Source organism: Branchiostoma floridae, chromosome 2, assembly GCF_000003815.2.
Source record: "Branchiostoma floridae strain S238N-H82 chromosome 2, Bfl_VNyyK, whole genome shotgun sequence".
Taxonomy (NCBI): domain Eukaryota; kingdom Metazoa; phylum Chordata; class Leptocardii; order Amphioxiformes; family Branchiostomatidae; genus Branchiostoma; species Branchiostoma floridae.
In genome coordinates this window covers 17589045-17602007 of record NC_049980.1, presented here as the reverse complement: position 1 = coordinate 17602007, position 12963 = coordinate 17589045, and the positions used below count along the sequence as shown (strand labels likewise).

The 12963-nt window shown below is 38.2% G+C and overlaps 1 protein-coding gene across 1 annotated transcript in view; it reads left to right on the top strand.

The window, feature by feature from the left end:
- LOC118408773 overlaps positions 1-12752 on the top strand; it is a 28647-nt gene extending 15895 nt beyond the window's left edge. The window contains exons 12-36 of the mRNA XM_035809636.1: positions 654-744; positions 1453-1649; positions 1984-2071; positions 2668-2850; positions 3293-3447; positions 3953-4085; positions 4696-4842; positions 5150-5301; positions 5565-5703; positions 6041-6181; positions 6420-6580; positions 6965-7143; positions 7276-7316; positions 7838-7938; positions 8287-8475; positions 8751-8883; positions 9595-9746; positions 9902-10084; positions 10257-10368; positions 10693-10797; positions 11061-11240; positions 11467-11634; positions 12057-12185; positions 12449-12594; positions 12741-12752. Coding sequence (XP_035665529.1) covers positions 654-744; positions 1453-1649; positions 1984-2071; positions 2668-2850; positions 3293-3447; positions 3953-4085; positions 4696-4842; positions 5150-5301; positions 5565-5703; positions 6041-6181; positions 6420-6580; positions 6965-7143; positions 7276-7316; positions 7838-7938; positions 8287-8475; positions 8751-8883; positions 9595-9746; positions 9902-10084; positions 10257-10368; positions 10693-10797; positions 11061-11240; positions 11467-11634; positions 12057-12185; positions 12449-12594; positions 12741-12752 — 3417 coding nt within the window. The remainder of the gene's footprint in view (positions 1-653; positions 745-1452; positions 1650-1983; positions 2072-2667; positions 2851-3292; positions 3448-3952; positions 4086-4695; positions 4843-5149; positions 5302-5564; positions 5704-6040; positions 6182-6419; positions 6581-6964; positions 7144-7275; positions 7317-7837; positions 7939-8286; positions 8476-8750; positions 8884-9594; positions 9747-9901; positions 10085-10256; positions 10369-10692; positions 10798-11060; positions 11241-11466; positions 11635-12056; positions 12186-12448; positions 12595-12740) is intronic.
- Positions 12753-12963: the final 211 nt, after the last annotated feature.

Sequence of the window (12963 nt, the reverse complement as noted above, 5' to 3'; positions counted from 1 at the left end):
AAAAAGTTTTAAATGTTCTACAGTTGATATGTTCTGAAGAGACAGGTATCGTCATATTTCTTTGATCTTTCGTCTTGTATCCTTTGATACTTCGCCGTCCGTCAGCTGCAGATTCACCCATTATGCTAATGTGGTACTCACAAGAAAAGTCTCGTCATTTTAGACTTATCTCTTAATAAATGTAAGAATAAAGTCCACCATAGTCTGAAGTTCATATCATTTTGTCTTTGTAACAATTTATTTAGAAAGTTTTTGTGATGTAAATTAACCTAAGCGATAGTGTATTAGAACGTAACTTTAACACAATTTACCTCCGTAATATTGGTGTCGTCTATTGACCTTATATGACCTCGTTTGTCAGCGGGTATGGGTAGCGCCAGTTTACGAAGTTTTGTTTTGAATATAAGTCAAAGAGGTTTTAAATCCGGCGTAGGGTGACGATACGGCCGCTGTATATGGCCGAACGCGTGCCGAAACATAGATCAGCGGTCCGCGTGGCCATAATCGGCAGTGTTTTTGTACCTGCGGGACCGGAAATCGTGTGGCCGTGGCCGCGTTGGACAGGTGGACGCTTAAAGCCTATTTCTTAATCATTACAAACCCTCAGGCAAACTTGTCATCCGTCATACACTTATTTTAACTTTGGGTTGCAGGTTGTTGTGTCAACAGGCCCAGGCACTGGTGAGACGGATGGGTACAGTGGCAACGATGTGGCGGAGATTTCAATGGAATATCAGTGCAGTGGTAATGACAAGTGCATTTTATCAAAGCTATTATTAATTCACCATGTGTTGTGAAATTTTATTCGATTTTTGTATATGCCATTTAGATATTGTGTAACTTGAAGTTGAAGTTATTTCCTCACCACATGGTGCTTCTGGTGGTGACCATTTGCATTTCTGTAGCCCTGGGCCACACTGACTAAGCTTTGTGTATTCACTACAGCAGGGGCTAGTTACCTTGTAGTGATGTGTGTTCAACTATACTCTTCAAACTTCTCCCTGTCTACTCTTACTTACGCATTGTGATTGTGCTTGCCAGAAACACACCGTAAAAGTATGGACAGATTATCATTTATGTAACAAAGATAGGAATAAGAATCAAGAATCTAAAGAAAACTGGTGGTTTGGACTTACTTTCCAACTGGTTGCTATTGCTGGTGCTGGTGTCTTGTTCTGATGAAGTGTATTGAACTTGTGAGTAAGGAAAGTGTTATAATCTTCATTCAGAATAGCTTCTGGTAGATTAGAAGATGTTAGTGCTGTGACCTGCATTATAGATATGTATATAACTATAATATGTTCTTTACATTATGTAGACAGAGTTGACAATTTTGAAATCTTCATTTATATAATTATGTTGCTGCTTGTTGGTTGCTGTATTCCTCCTTCACATGCTGTGTTTCCTTGATAATTGATTTTGCTTTAACATTTGCATATTTCAATTTTGTAGATATATTGGATCTCCACGTGGACACAATGTCAGTCCTTAGTCAGACTCTAACTCCAGGAATGGCCACCCCATTTTCTGCCATCATACATACGACTGCCGAGGGCAGCAATGCTCTCAGTGCCTCAGATATCCAACATTACAAGTTCAAGTTCTTCTTGTCCCAAAACCAGATGTTGGATCCATCTAAGGATGTGGAGGTAGGGTTTGGACTGGAATTTGTTTTAATAGATATCTAAGGTATTTGTGTGTCATTTTTTTAGAACCCCAGTATCTCAGGGACTTTTTATGGCATTGTTTCTATGCTGAGCAGGTTATCAAGCATGAACTGTAACTGTTACAGTTACAACACTTCAATCTATCTTTCCCTTCTGCAACAGGTATCAATGTAGATTTGTTTTAATAATGAGTATGAAGAATGAGATTGATGATTCAAACTACATTTTTCCATGATGCATGACGAGCTAATTTGCTTTACCTGTCACAGTGAGTAATGTACCTTGCAGGATGTGAATTCGTCTGTCTCTTTTCTAGGTGCCCTACATCATGCCGATCTGGATGAGACCTCTTTTGGGACAGATCGTTAATGGGGACGATGTTGCAATTGTATTTGATACCTCTGGTAAGTTCAAGAGTCCTCAACACATTTTATACATACTCTTAACATTGTTGCCAATGTATTGCACCCATGGTGAAGTGCCATGTACTATGGATGATCTAAACCTGCAAACTGGCAGTAATATTTGAAATGCTTATTGTGCTGTTGTCCTCTTAACAACACTTGCTGTGGTGTGGACAATGTAGTTTGCTTTTCCAAAAATGTTTTTTTGCAGGTACTAATTCCTTAAAGTACAGTGATTGCCATTGATTTGAAAAGATATGAACTGCACACTAGTAGCTATTCTCTCAGTGGTGCTGAAATATTGGTGGCTGTTATGCACATACTTTCCAGATAGTCACACACCAAGTCATATTCTGTATTCATGGTAAAAAAACAGAAACTGTCTATAGTGATGTAACCATTGAAATACAAATTTGATAGATTTTTTGTCTGATAGCGATTAAATGTCTACACATTCATTTAAATTCAATCTGCTAGTCTATTACATCGGATGGCCATATACACTCACTGTTGATAGTTTTTATTGTAACATACAAATGTGATGAACTTGATGAAGTGTTACAAACAGCTACATATTAAATGTGTGTTTCATTCAGGACTGTTCATACCAAAGACTGGGTATGGAGACTTTTGTGGAGATGTGTATGTGAGTATTCTTCTGGACACCTATGAGGAAGACCCATCAGACAATGTGATTGGCCAGTATGAGGAAGGATCAGAAGGGAACAATGCCTACACTACACTGGTGCACATGGACTGTCCACCTCCACCAACAGAGGGTGAATGTATACTGCCTTTCTTTGTATAACCTTTCTTTGAGATGTGGAATGGACTGAAGTTAAGTCTATTTGTAATTTTGTTGCATACCAGTTTTGTGATTGAAAGAGTCAAAATGGCAATACCTGGTGTTTTTTGGTCAAGTTAAGAAGTTTCCATGATTGAATTATATGGGAATTCTATGATATCATTTTGTGCAAGGGTCACTAGATTAATGATAAGCATAACTTTAGAACTCTGAATGGATTGTGATGGTATTTGATATGTGGGTAGGTGTTGGGAAGGCAAAGGTTAAGGGTGCATGTCACTCCCTGGCAACTGACCTTGGTACTGAAGCAGAACTTCAATTTTTTGTCCTGGTGCTGATGATCTTTTTCATTGATGCTTTCCCCCAGAATCGTTACTGTACGTACCAATATTCTGACTGCTGACTTATTTTTCAAGGTTCCTTCCTAAATCCAAGGCTTCATCTGTCTGGTCCTATGTTTCACCATGAATACAAGCTCATCCCAGCACCCTTCCCTGTCACATTTGACATCACCATCTCTAACCAGGGCATCACAACAACACAACTCGGAGTCTCCAACTTTGAACTCAGAGTAAGAATGAATTTTTCATGCCTGAAATGTAAAATGTGTTTACAAACCAAGGGTGTCTTTCAGCAGAATAGTCTGAAAAGTTAGAATCCCAATATGAAATGTTGATTTGGTTGCAAAAAGTACACATGGTACAGCTTTGAGAAGTGCCTCATAAAATTCATAAAGATAGGTCCACATTATAGTGTGTAGTAGAAAGTCAAATTTAGACCAGGACTATAGTGCACAAAATATACAAAAAGCATCATGAAGTAGAAAGTCTAAAGGCATATACTAGTGCACGAAATGTATTAAAATGTTGAAAAGCATTGTAATGTTATGATACATATCTAGTATTTTTTTCTTGTTTTCAGTACAAAGATAATATTATATACTGGCTATATATGTTAGTCCGTGTTTATTCAGGAACACACTGGGTTTGGTTGTCGCTGACATTTGTCATAAAAATCAACTCTCTCCTCATACCAGTCTAGTCAGTTAGTCACGTGTAAGTCTTGTGTCTCCACAGGCCTACTTCTCAGATGATGGTGACCTTGACCCAGCATGGGACACTGCCTTTGACATTGACTTTGGACCAGATGTGGTGAAGAAAGCGGCCAGGCTTGACCCAGGGGAGTCCATGAGACTTAATGGATTGTCATGTAAGAAAGGATGACTTAACGTTTTATTCTCCTTGGGGGCTTTTTCTTTGGGCTACATTTCATCTTATTCCTAATCAATCATTTTTTTGGTTGTGAAAAGTATCTTGCATTCTAGACTTATATGACAATATACATTTGTATCATGGTTTTCATTTACTCCAACTGCTTCTGAGATATACAAAACATGTAGATTGTGCTATTTTCTATGGGGGGCTCAGTTTGGGGGTGATAGTTCAGTATGTATTTATTAAAAAGATCAATGTTCCTAGCTTTGAAGACAATGTGTAGTATTTTATAGATTTTACAAATAGCATTATACCTAACATACAGAAACTTGTACAAATGTGTGACTTTAGTTGCCCACAAAATTCTCAGACTTCCAGAGCCATACAGGTTTAACTTGAAGTCTTACTAAATATATCGAATAAAAATCAGCTTCAGCCATCCTATACGTAAATCCATATATTATGCAAGGTCCAGTAACAAGTCTGACTTGAGATGTTTTTAGCTGCATGAATTCAAAGAAGTTCTACGTTGATGTTTACCATCATGTTCACTACATGACCTAAATCTGACAGGTCCATGATGTCCACATGTTTTTGTTTTCCAGTGACTGTAAATCCACAGTTAAGTCGACCAAGATGTCTCCAGCTTGAATCCCCTCACCTGTTCATTGAGGTTCAGCCAGAAGACAGCACCCTCCCAGGGTACCTCACACACACTGTGTCCATCCCACTCAAGAAGATGTGTGATGCAGGTATACATGTACAAATTGTCACATGTGAAATTAATCACAGAACTACTGTATTAATCTTTTAAACATGATATGGAATTCTACAGTTTGATAACAATCCTTATATCAGTTACTCTTTTGGAATTAAGTCTGTCCCAATCCTCACAAACAGGTCTATATTTTAGATACTGAATAAAATTAATCCAACTGCCCCAGGAACTCACAGTCAGTCCATTTCTATGTCCCATGCTCACAAGTAAGAAAATTAGTAGTAATCACTCATTAGCAACAGAGTTTAGTAACAGAAGTCTTTCATTTGCTTTCCACACAGTTGACATCTCCATAGAGGACTTCAATCTGAATGATGGCCCTGAGATCAGTGCAGGGACCCCAAAGGTGTTCAACCTGCGCACACGTGTGTCAGCTGCAGGGCATGCCGTTCTGAACCGTTACAGCTACCATTTCTACCTGTCTCATGATGAGGTCAGCTTTATGCTAAATCAATGTTGTCAATTGAAATTGTGCACTTTTCCAGTATTCCCTCAACTCTTTATGTCATAACTTGTTCAAATTTTGAGACAGATTCTTATCAATTGTTTTTATGATAGTGTTGATTGATGTCTTGCCTTGGGTTTCAGATGTTCAGTATTCTGTACTCTATATATCATATTTTCTCAAAGTTTTCTAAGACAGATTCATACCATGATATAGTCGAGTGTTGATTGATGTCTTGCCTTGTGTTTCAGATGTTGGGCCAAGATGATATAGAGATTCCCCATGAGCCATCAAGCACAGATTATACACAACTGAACTTGGAAATCTCGGGGCTCACCTACCACACACTCCAGCACAGCTTTGGTGGAGTTGAGGGGCCACTGACTATAGGTTAGTAAAATCATGTTGTGTGTTACCTTTTGTCCTGAAATTGCTAAATAGTACAACATTTTCTTAAACCATACAGTACAGTTGCTTGCTGTTAATCCTTGCATTTTTCTCTTTATATTGTTATTTATAATTATAGTGAATATGAAGATCTTCCAACAATTTGTTATGGTACCCAGTGCTGCTTAACTTGAAGTTTTGTTAGAATTTCAGTATAATTTGACTCCAGTCTGCTGAATCTAATAGATTACTTTTAATTGAGATTAGTTTGATGACTGTACTGTGATAAAAGCAGTAACTTCAATTCAAGAAGTGATCATGGCTGTGTTGTTACATACAGATCAGTACTATCCATATGTTGGACACTACTGTGGTTGGACCTACCTTGGGGTAGAGGTCAGAGTTCAAGAGGCCAGTGTTGATGACCTCCGGCCTTATAACAACATTCAGTTGAAGAGGATCTTTCTCCATTGTGATGGAGGTCAGTTGATTTTTGGTTGTTCTATTTACCACTGCATGTCCCATAAAGGTGTCTCTTAATGCAGGGTCTTAACGTTTATAGTGTGGTGCCATGAAATGCATTTTTAAAACATATTGTATATAGTGTCTTGATTTTCAAAGTTTGTGCCAATCAAATGGAAAATATGTAAGCTGTGTAAAGTAAATTTATTTGGCACACTTTATATTTGAATACCTTGTTCCTCTTCAATGATCTTCAGATGGACTGGGCCTTAGTGATGTAACCTTTGACCCTGCACCTGCGAGGTACTATGCTGAGAATGTGGAGGTCAAGGCTAAGCTGACCTTTACAGTCACCAACCTGATGGGGACCAGGGACATTCCTGAAGTTCAAGGCAATGAGGTCAACTTCCATGTCAAGGTATGCCAATCTACCATCAAATTTTGTGTAGATTGACCCAAAATGTAAAATTTGTTTTTGCGATCAGTACAGTGGTTATACTAATTCATTTAGGATGGTGACCTCACTGTGACCCAAATTTTTTATACAAATCCGTTCAGGTTGCAGCACGGTCACAGCATGATTGCCAACTAGTGGAATGGGGGCCTAACAGTATAAGATGCAAAATGTTTGATAGATGTCCACACATAAACTGTCAATTGTAATGGTTTAAAAAAAATTGAAAGCCATTTGATATTAGAAGTGAAGCACAAGAGATTAATTAACTCCGATTATTAAACCAGAGCCGTTTTCCCTATAAACATATGGTAAGTTCAGACCAGGTTGTCCTTGTTGTTCTCCCAGTTCTACCTGTCAGATGACATTGTGTTTGATGGAGAGGATGAGGAGCTATCCCTTGATGACTTTGGTCTGAATGATGAGCATAGACAGATGATGAGAGCTGGGCTGGCTAGAGACAACTCTCTCTACTTCAGGGACATCCCAGTAACATTCACACCAACAGCAGAAATGTGTCAGAAAACGTAAGTAGGGCTTCTACTTTATGATATGGGAATAACATTGCTAGCAAAACAGCATATCATCATCATAATTATTATATCCTCCAGTGCTGCATGAATTTTTCTAATGCTTTGAGTTCTGCCCACGTTATACAGCCATCTCCTGTTTGCTGTGCTGAGGGGAGCAGGATTGCTGTGCTGAGGGGAGCAGGACTGGACATTGCTGATGCAGTAGATGCCAATAACTTCAGAGCTATTCCCTTTCCTTGCTATGGTATGTCTTTTACGGAAAAAAAAGGATCAGAGCTAGGGAAGATAGTTGTGTCAATTTGTTTCATTAAGAACTCTATATCTCACTTAGACTTGAAATAAATATTACAACTTAAAGTAATCATAATTTTTTATTGTGCTCCCAAGAGCACAACTCTGTTGCACCGTGAAATGAGAATTAAAAAATTGCTAAGGTATGGTAAAAAAGACCTTTCAAGTAAACATGACCCAGATTTATGCTCAATATTAGATATTTGTTATATACTGAGCTATTTTTTTCCCGTGCATATAATGACTCCTCAATTGGTAGATACCCAATTTATGGTCATTACCCTGTATAAATTTTACCCCAAAACAGATACTCTTCAAACTGCTGCTTTCCAAATATGCAGCTACAATGTCAATGTAATAAGGGTGATCCCACATATTTTGTTATTCCTACTTTCAGCTTCAGCCCCAGTGACAGACATCAGTGTCAGCCTCTTTACGCTGGACTCTGCTCCAGATCCCAACACAGGCCAACCTGGCAGCTTCAGTCTGACTGTAGATGTAAGTCTGGAGAACCCTGACCTTGAGAGGATTTTAAACTAGTTTGTGGCTGACCATGCATATTTTCATATAATGTTTTGCTGCTATACTGCATACACAAAAAAGAAGTTGGATAAAAAAAACAAGATGCCTGCATTTTCAAATTAGAAACACCATAAATATGATAAGAATTGAGACAATAAAACTGCCAAGTGTTTATTCTGTTATTCACAGAATGCCAATTATGACACAAGTGTGGTAGCCTAGTATCATGTAACAAGTAATGCATGAAATTTACTTGCCTCCCAAACAGAAATTTTGGAAAATGTTGACATGTGTATGATTTTGAATTGATCTGTGTATTACCAGGTTGTTCTTGGTGACTTGGAGGCCATCACAGATAACCCAGTGTTTGGCATAGAGTTCTACCTGTCTAATGACAACACCCTGGACCCATCAGACCTTCCCTTAAACTATGAGAGAACAGCAGCACAGATGGCAGATCTGAGTGACAACATCACTTCTGATAGCACGGTTACCTTAGATGGGGACAACTTGGTGAGGGAACAGAGTTCAGTTATGTTTTGAATAAGACAAGAAATCTAAGCAAGTTTCAGAGCATTCAAATCTTTGTATGTTGCTACTTTGTCACAAAAACTAATTCAAAACAAAACAGAATGCGATGAATGTACTTCTGGAATGCTACCAAAAAACTACCTTAGACACTGCATGATTGTGTACATTCATGTATGTTCTTCCAAGCCTACAGGAACATGAACAAAGGCAAAGTAGAGAGAAATTCACAATTTGAATGTCCCCCTTTCTTTCATCAGCTGGTTCCTCCAGATGCCAGGTTCTGTGGATCAGTGTACATTTTGGTTCAAGTGGATCCTCTGAATACCATATCAGAAGCAGACAAACTTAACAATGTCATGGATGCAAGTTTTACCTACAGCTGTGACAATGGTGAGATTTCTTTCCCTCAAGATGTTATGTTGTTAATGCATGTGATTAACTTGTGTGGCTGTAGCTATTCACCAGATTTGTTATTCAGCACCAAGGACAGATATGTTAACCTGTGTGTTCAGTGCAAAGGACAAGCATGTTTATGTGTGGATGGCATTCATTACCAAGGACAGGAATATTTTCTTGAGTGTAAATGGTATTCAGCAGCAGGGACAGATGTGTTAAGTTATGTTTGTGGGTGGTGTTCAAAAGGCAAATGTGTTTACTTGTGTGCTCCAGTGAGATACATGTTTGTGTTTGGATGGTGTTGCAGTACCAAGGACAACCATGTTTACTTTTGTGTATGTGTTCTTCTTCACAAAGGACAGGCATGTTAACTTGTATGTGGATGTTGTTCAGCACCAAGGACAGGTGTGTTTACCTGTGCATGTTTTGTGTTCAGCACCAAGGGCAGGTGTGTTTGCCTGTGCATGTTTGGTGTTCGGCACCAAGGGCAGGTGTGTTTGCCTGTGCATGTTTGGTGTTCAGCACCAAGGACAGGTGTGTTTGCCTGTGAGAGATATTAGTCCTAGAGAAAAAGGGCATGATAAGCAGGTGTGTTTGTAATTATTTTGGCTGATTTTTACAAGAGACAATTACTATTGTTTTACAATGGAACAAAGCCAAGCTAACCTTGTTGATGTTTTGTACCCTCTGTTTAATTTAATACAGATTTGTTCAAAGTGATATCATCATCATTTGCCACCAATAAGATGTACCATGTGGGTATTCCATCACCTGTCACTATTGACCTCATGTTGAAGTATGTCCACTCATCACCCCTTAATGCAGGATCTGCAAATGAATTAAACTTTGACTTTAAGGTATGTGGCCATTTGTATGCTATATTTCTAAAATACAGTGTTTATAATCTTGTGTATCTTACCTTTAGGACAAAAAATAATGTTGGCATGATTTTATTCTGACAATTCAATAATTCAAGCAAGATTAAAATGTTTTTCTTGCAATTATCTGACAGCTTTATGTGCAAAGGGGATCAAGGTTCAACCGCCACATGGCCATCCCTGTTGTCACATCCTTTGAGTTCACCACGGCAAGTGACGGTGATCAAAGATTTCAACAACTTTCCCAGGACGATGAGGTGACATTCAGTAGGGTCTCAGGCTTGGTGGAGATTCCCAATTTAGCATGTGAAGCCAATGTAAGTTGTATTTTGTTTAGCTGAACATTTTATTATTTTATCCAAGAGTTATGTATCTTTATATTTCCTTTTCATTGTTATGTGCATCTTTTGTGACTGTGTATTTTTTATAATTATGGTTCTACATTTAGAATATCAAAATCAAAATCTGTCTTGGTCTTCTGTGTTACAGGTGGACCACTTGTTCGTGTCTGTAGAATCTGATGTAGATGGAGAAGAACATGTGGAGGAGAACAATGTGGCAGGGACTAGGATCTCCATTGACACAGACTGCTCAGACCCTGGTACTCTTTTAGTCTAATTTTGACTATCATTAGTATGAGCTTATTTAAGTTATGAATGTATCTTTTTCTTTCACTGTCCACCACAACATTTGTCTTTTTTCAGTTTAGTAGAATGCGTTCAACAAATTGAAGAAGTTTCCATCTATCATACTGAATTTGGTATTTGAAATACCATATATCTTGGACATCTACATATAGTTTTTTTGACTGGAATTGTAATGTGACCATCTTTTGCTGACTATCCAGTTATTGACTGTTTCAGTACATAGGAGAGGTAAAGGAAGCAAAAGGCCCTTGGCACTTAAATTGTCCATGTTGTTCCAGACTCTGTGGACCTCGTAACAACCAGTTTCACTCTGGACCCTGATCCTGTAATCGAGTTAGGGCGTCCAAAGGGATTTGCTATGAGCTTGGACATTATGGTGACAGGTTGGTCAAATAGATTTTTTTCATTAATGTTTTAATATTTCAATACCTGAGGGCTATTGCTTGCTGTACATACATGTACATGAGTTTCAAAAATGTCATTTTATAATTTCACTTAAAAATCAACCATTTGTCTCCTTTCTGACACATCCAATTGGCTAAAGTATACCTTTCACACAAAATAGTTTACTTAGTAATGTTCTGAATTTGAAATCAAAATATTATAGAGTTACAAATTATAGTACTTTCAAATTGGTAATTTTCAGGTTCAGCAGGATGGCTACAAGGGCAGATGCCAGACAGACTGTCTTATCAGCTTTACATCAGGAAGAAAACTGCAGATCCTGCTGAGGCACTATCACAATGGAAGAGGATTTCCTACAACAGACAGAAGTTTCCTCTTCTTCAAGAGGACACTACAGAAACAAGGAATGACCTGGACTTTGGTGAGCACTATAACATACGTGCATATTTGCACTATCAAGTGGTTTCCAATTTCTGTGGGTAAAAGTAGATCAATCAGCAAACATAATTGGCCTAGATTTGATCCAGAAACCATGTATCAATTATATTTAACTACATGTATGATGGACATTGTTTGCAAATGAGGGATATCGAATGAGATATGCATGTAGAAATAATTCCCATTTTATTCCCACTATTGTTTACTAGGTGATACTGATGGATTTGTACTTCCTATCTACGACTACCTGCCATATTGTGGGTCTGATAGCGTCATCAAAGTTGTGATGGATGACTCCCAGGATCTGGATGAGGCGAATGAAGGAAATAATGAGCAAGAGGTTGACGTCAATGTCCAGTCCAGCATGTGTACTTCTGGTAAAGTTCCTTGCTATTGAATAGATCTGTATCCTTTGTATATAGCTACACAGGCCCGCAGTTGCTTATCAAGCATGGATTTCAAGAAAAAATCTAAAATGCTCCTGCTGCATGGTAACCTGATGTATGTTTCAAAACGCTTGATACATGATTTAATGATATAAAAATGCGTATGGTGCTAAAGTTTCTTCTCATTTCCTAAGGGGGAATAAGACAAAATTTAGTGTTTAGTCCTTGCAAGGTTCAGGAAATCTGAGAGCAAGGAGGTGGAAGATCCTAACAAAATGTCAAGAGAAGGAAGAACATACTTGGAACTATTTTCCATTCTCTCTTCAATACAAAGCCACTTGAGGATCTCAACTGATCCATGATTACCTCAAGTCAGTTTATTTGAAATATTATCAATTGTCTGTCAATTGCAGATATCAAAGAGTTGAGCATCGTCACCTTTGAGCTTGCTGATGATGCAGACACCATCAACATAGGAGATATAGTACAGTACAACCTGAATGTCGCAATCATGCTGGGAGATGCAGCCTCCCTTTCTCCTGGTAAGTGCTGTTTTGCTTACCCTTACATCTGCTTGACTTTATTAAGAGAATTCTAGGTTTCTGCATATTTTCTTAATGTACTTTAGCCCTAGCAAACTTGTGCCATCACGGTTTATGTGTTATGACATAATGTGCAAATGGCTTCTAGTGTTGCCAAATTACCAAAACAAAAAGGGGAAATGGCTATTAAGTCCTTATTCCTTTTGAACGAAAGAAAAGGAGAACTTACATACAAGGATTGATAGATATTTTTTCACTTGCAGGCACTCCACATTTTGGATTTAGATTGATCATGTCTCCAGAAATGAGCACCAGCCACAGTGATGCTGAGGAGCTTGACCCACCTGTAAGTTACACACCTCAACAAGACGGTGCCCGTCAAGATGCATACAGCGCAGGGTACCATGAGGTAAATATTAAACAATTGTACATCTTCATACTATATAATTGTTATTTCTTTATTTCAGGCTCTCACTGGCCCATATGACAAACATGAAAAACAAAGAATATGTACAACATTTTAAGACAAACTGACAATATTATGGCTCTGTGTAGAGGCGGTGCTAGAGATTGGTGAAAAATGAATTCTGGTAAAAAGAGTCGGACCTAAGTACAGACTGTATAATGGTATTAGTTGAATTGAATAACCTATGTATAAAGGAATGGCACTGTTTACGTCATCTGGCGTCGAAGGTATCAGTATGATTGAACACAAACATTTCACTAGCGCTGCAGGATCTAGGTAAACTCATTATTATACGGAAACAATTGTTGTAAG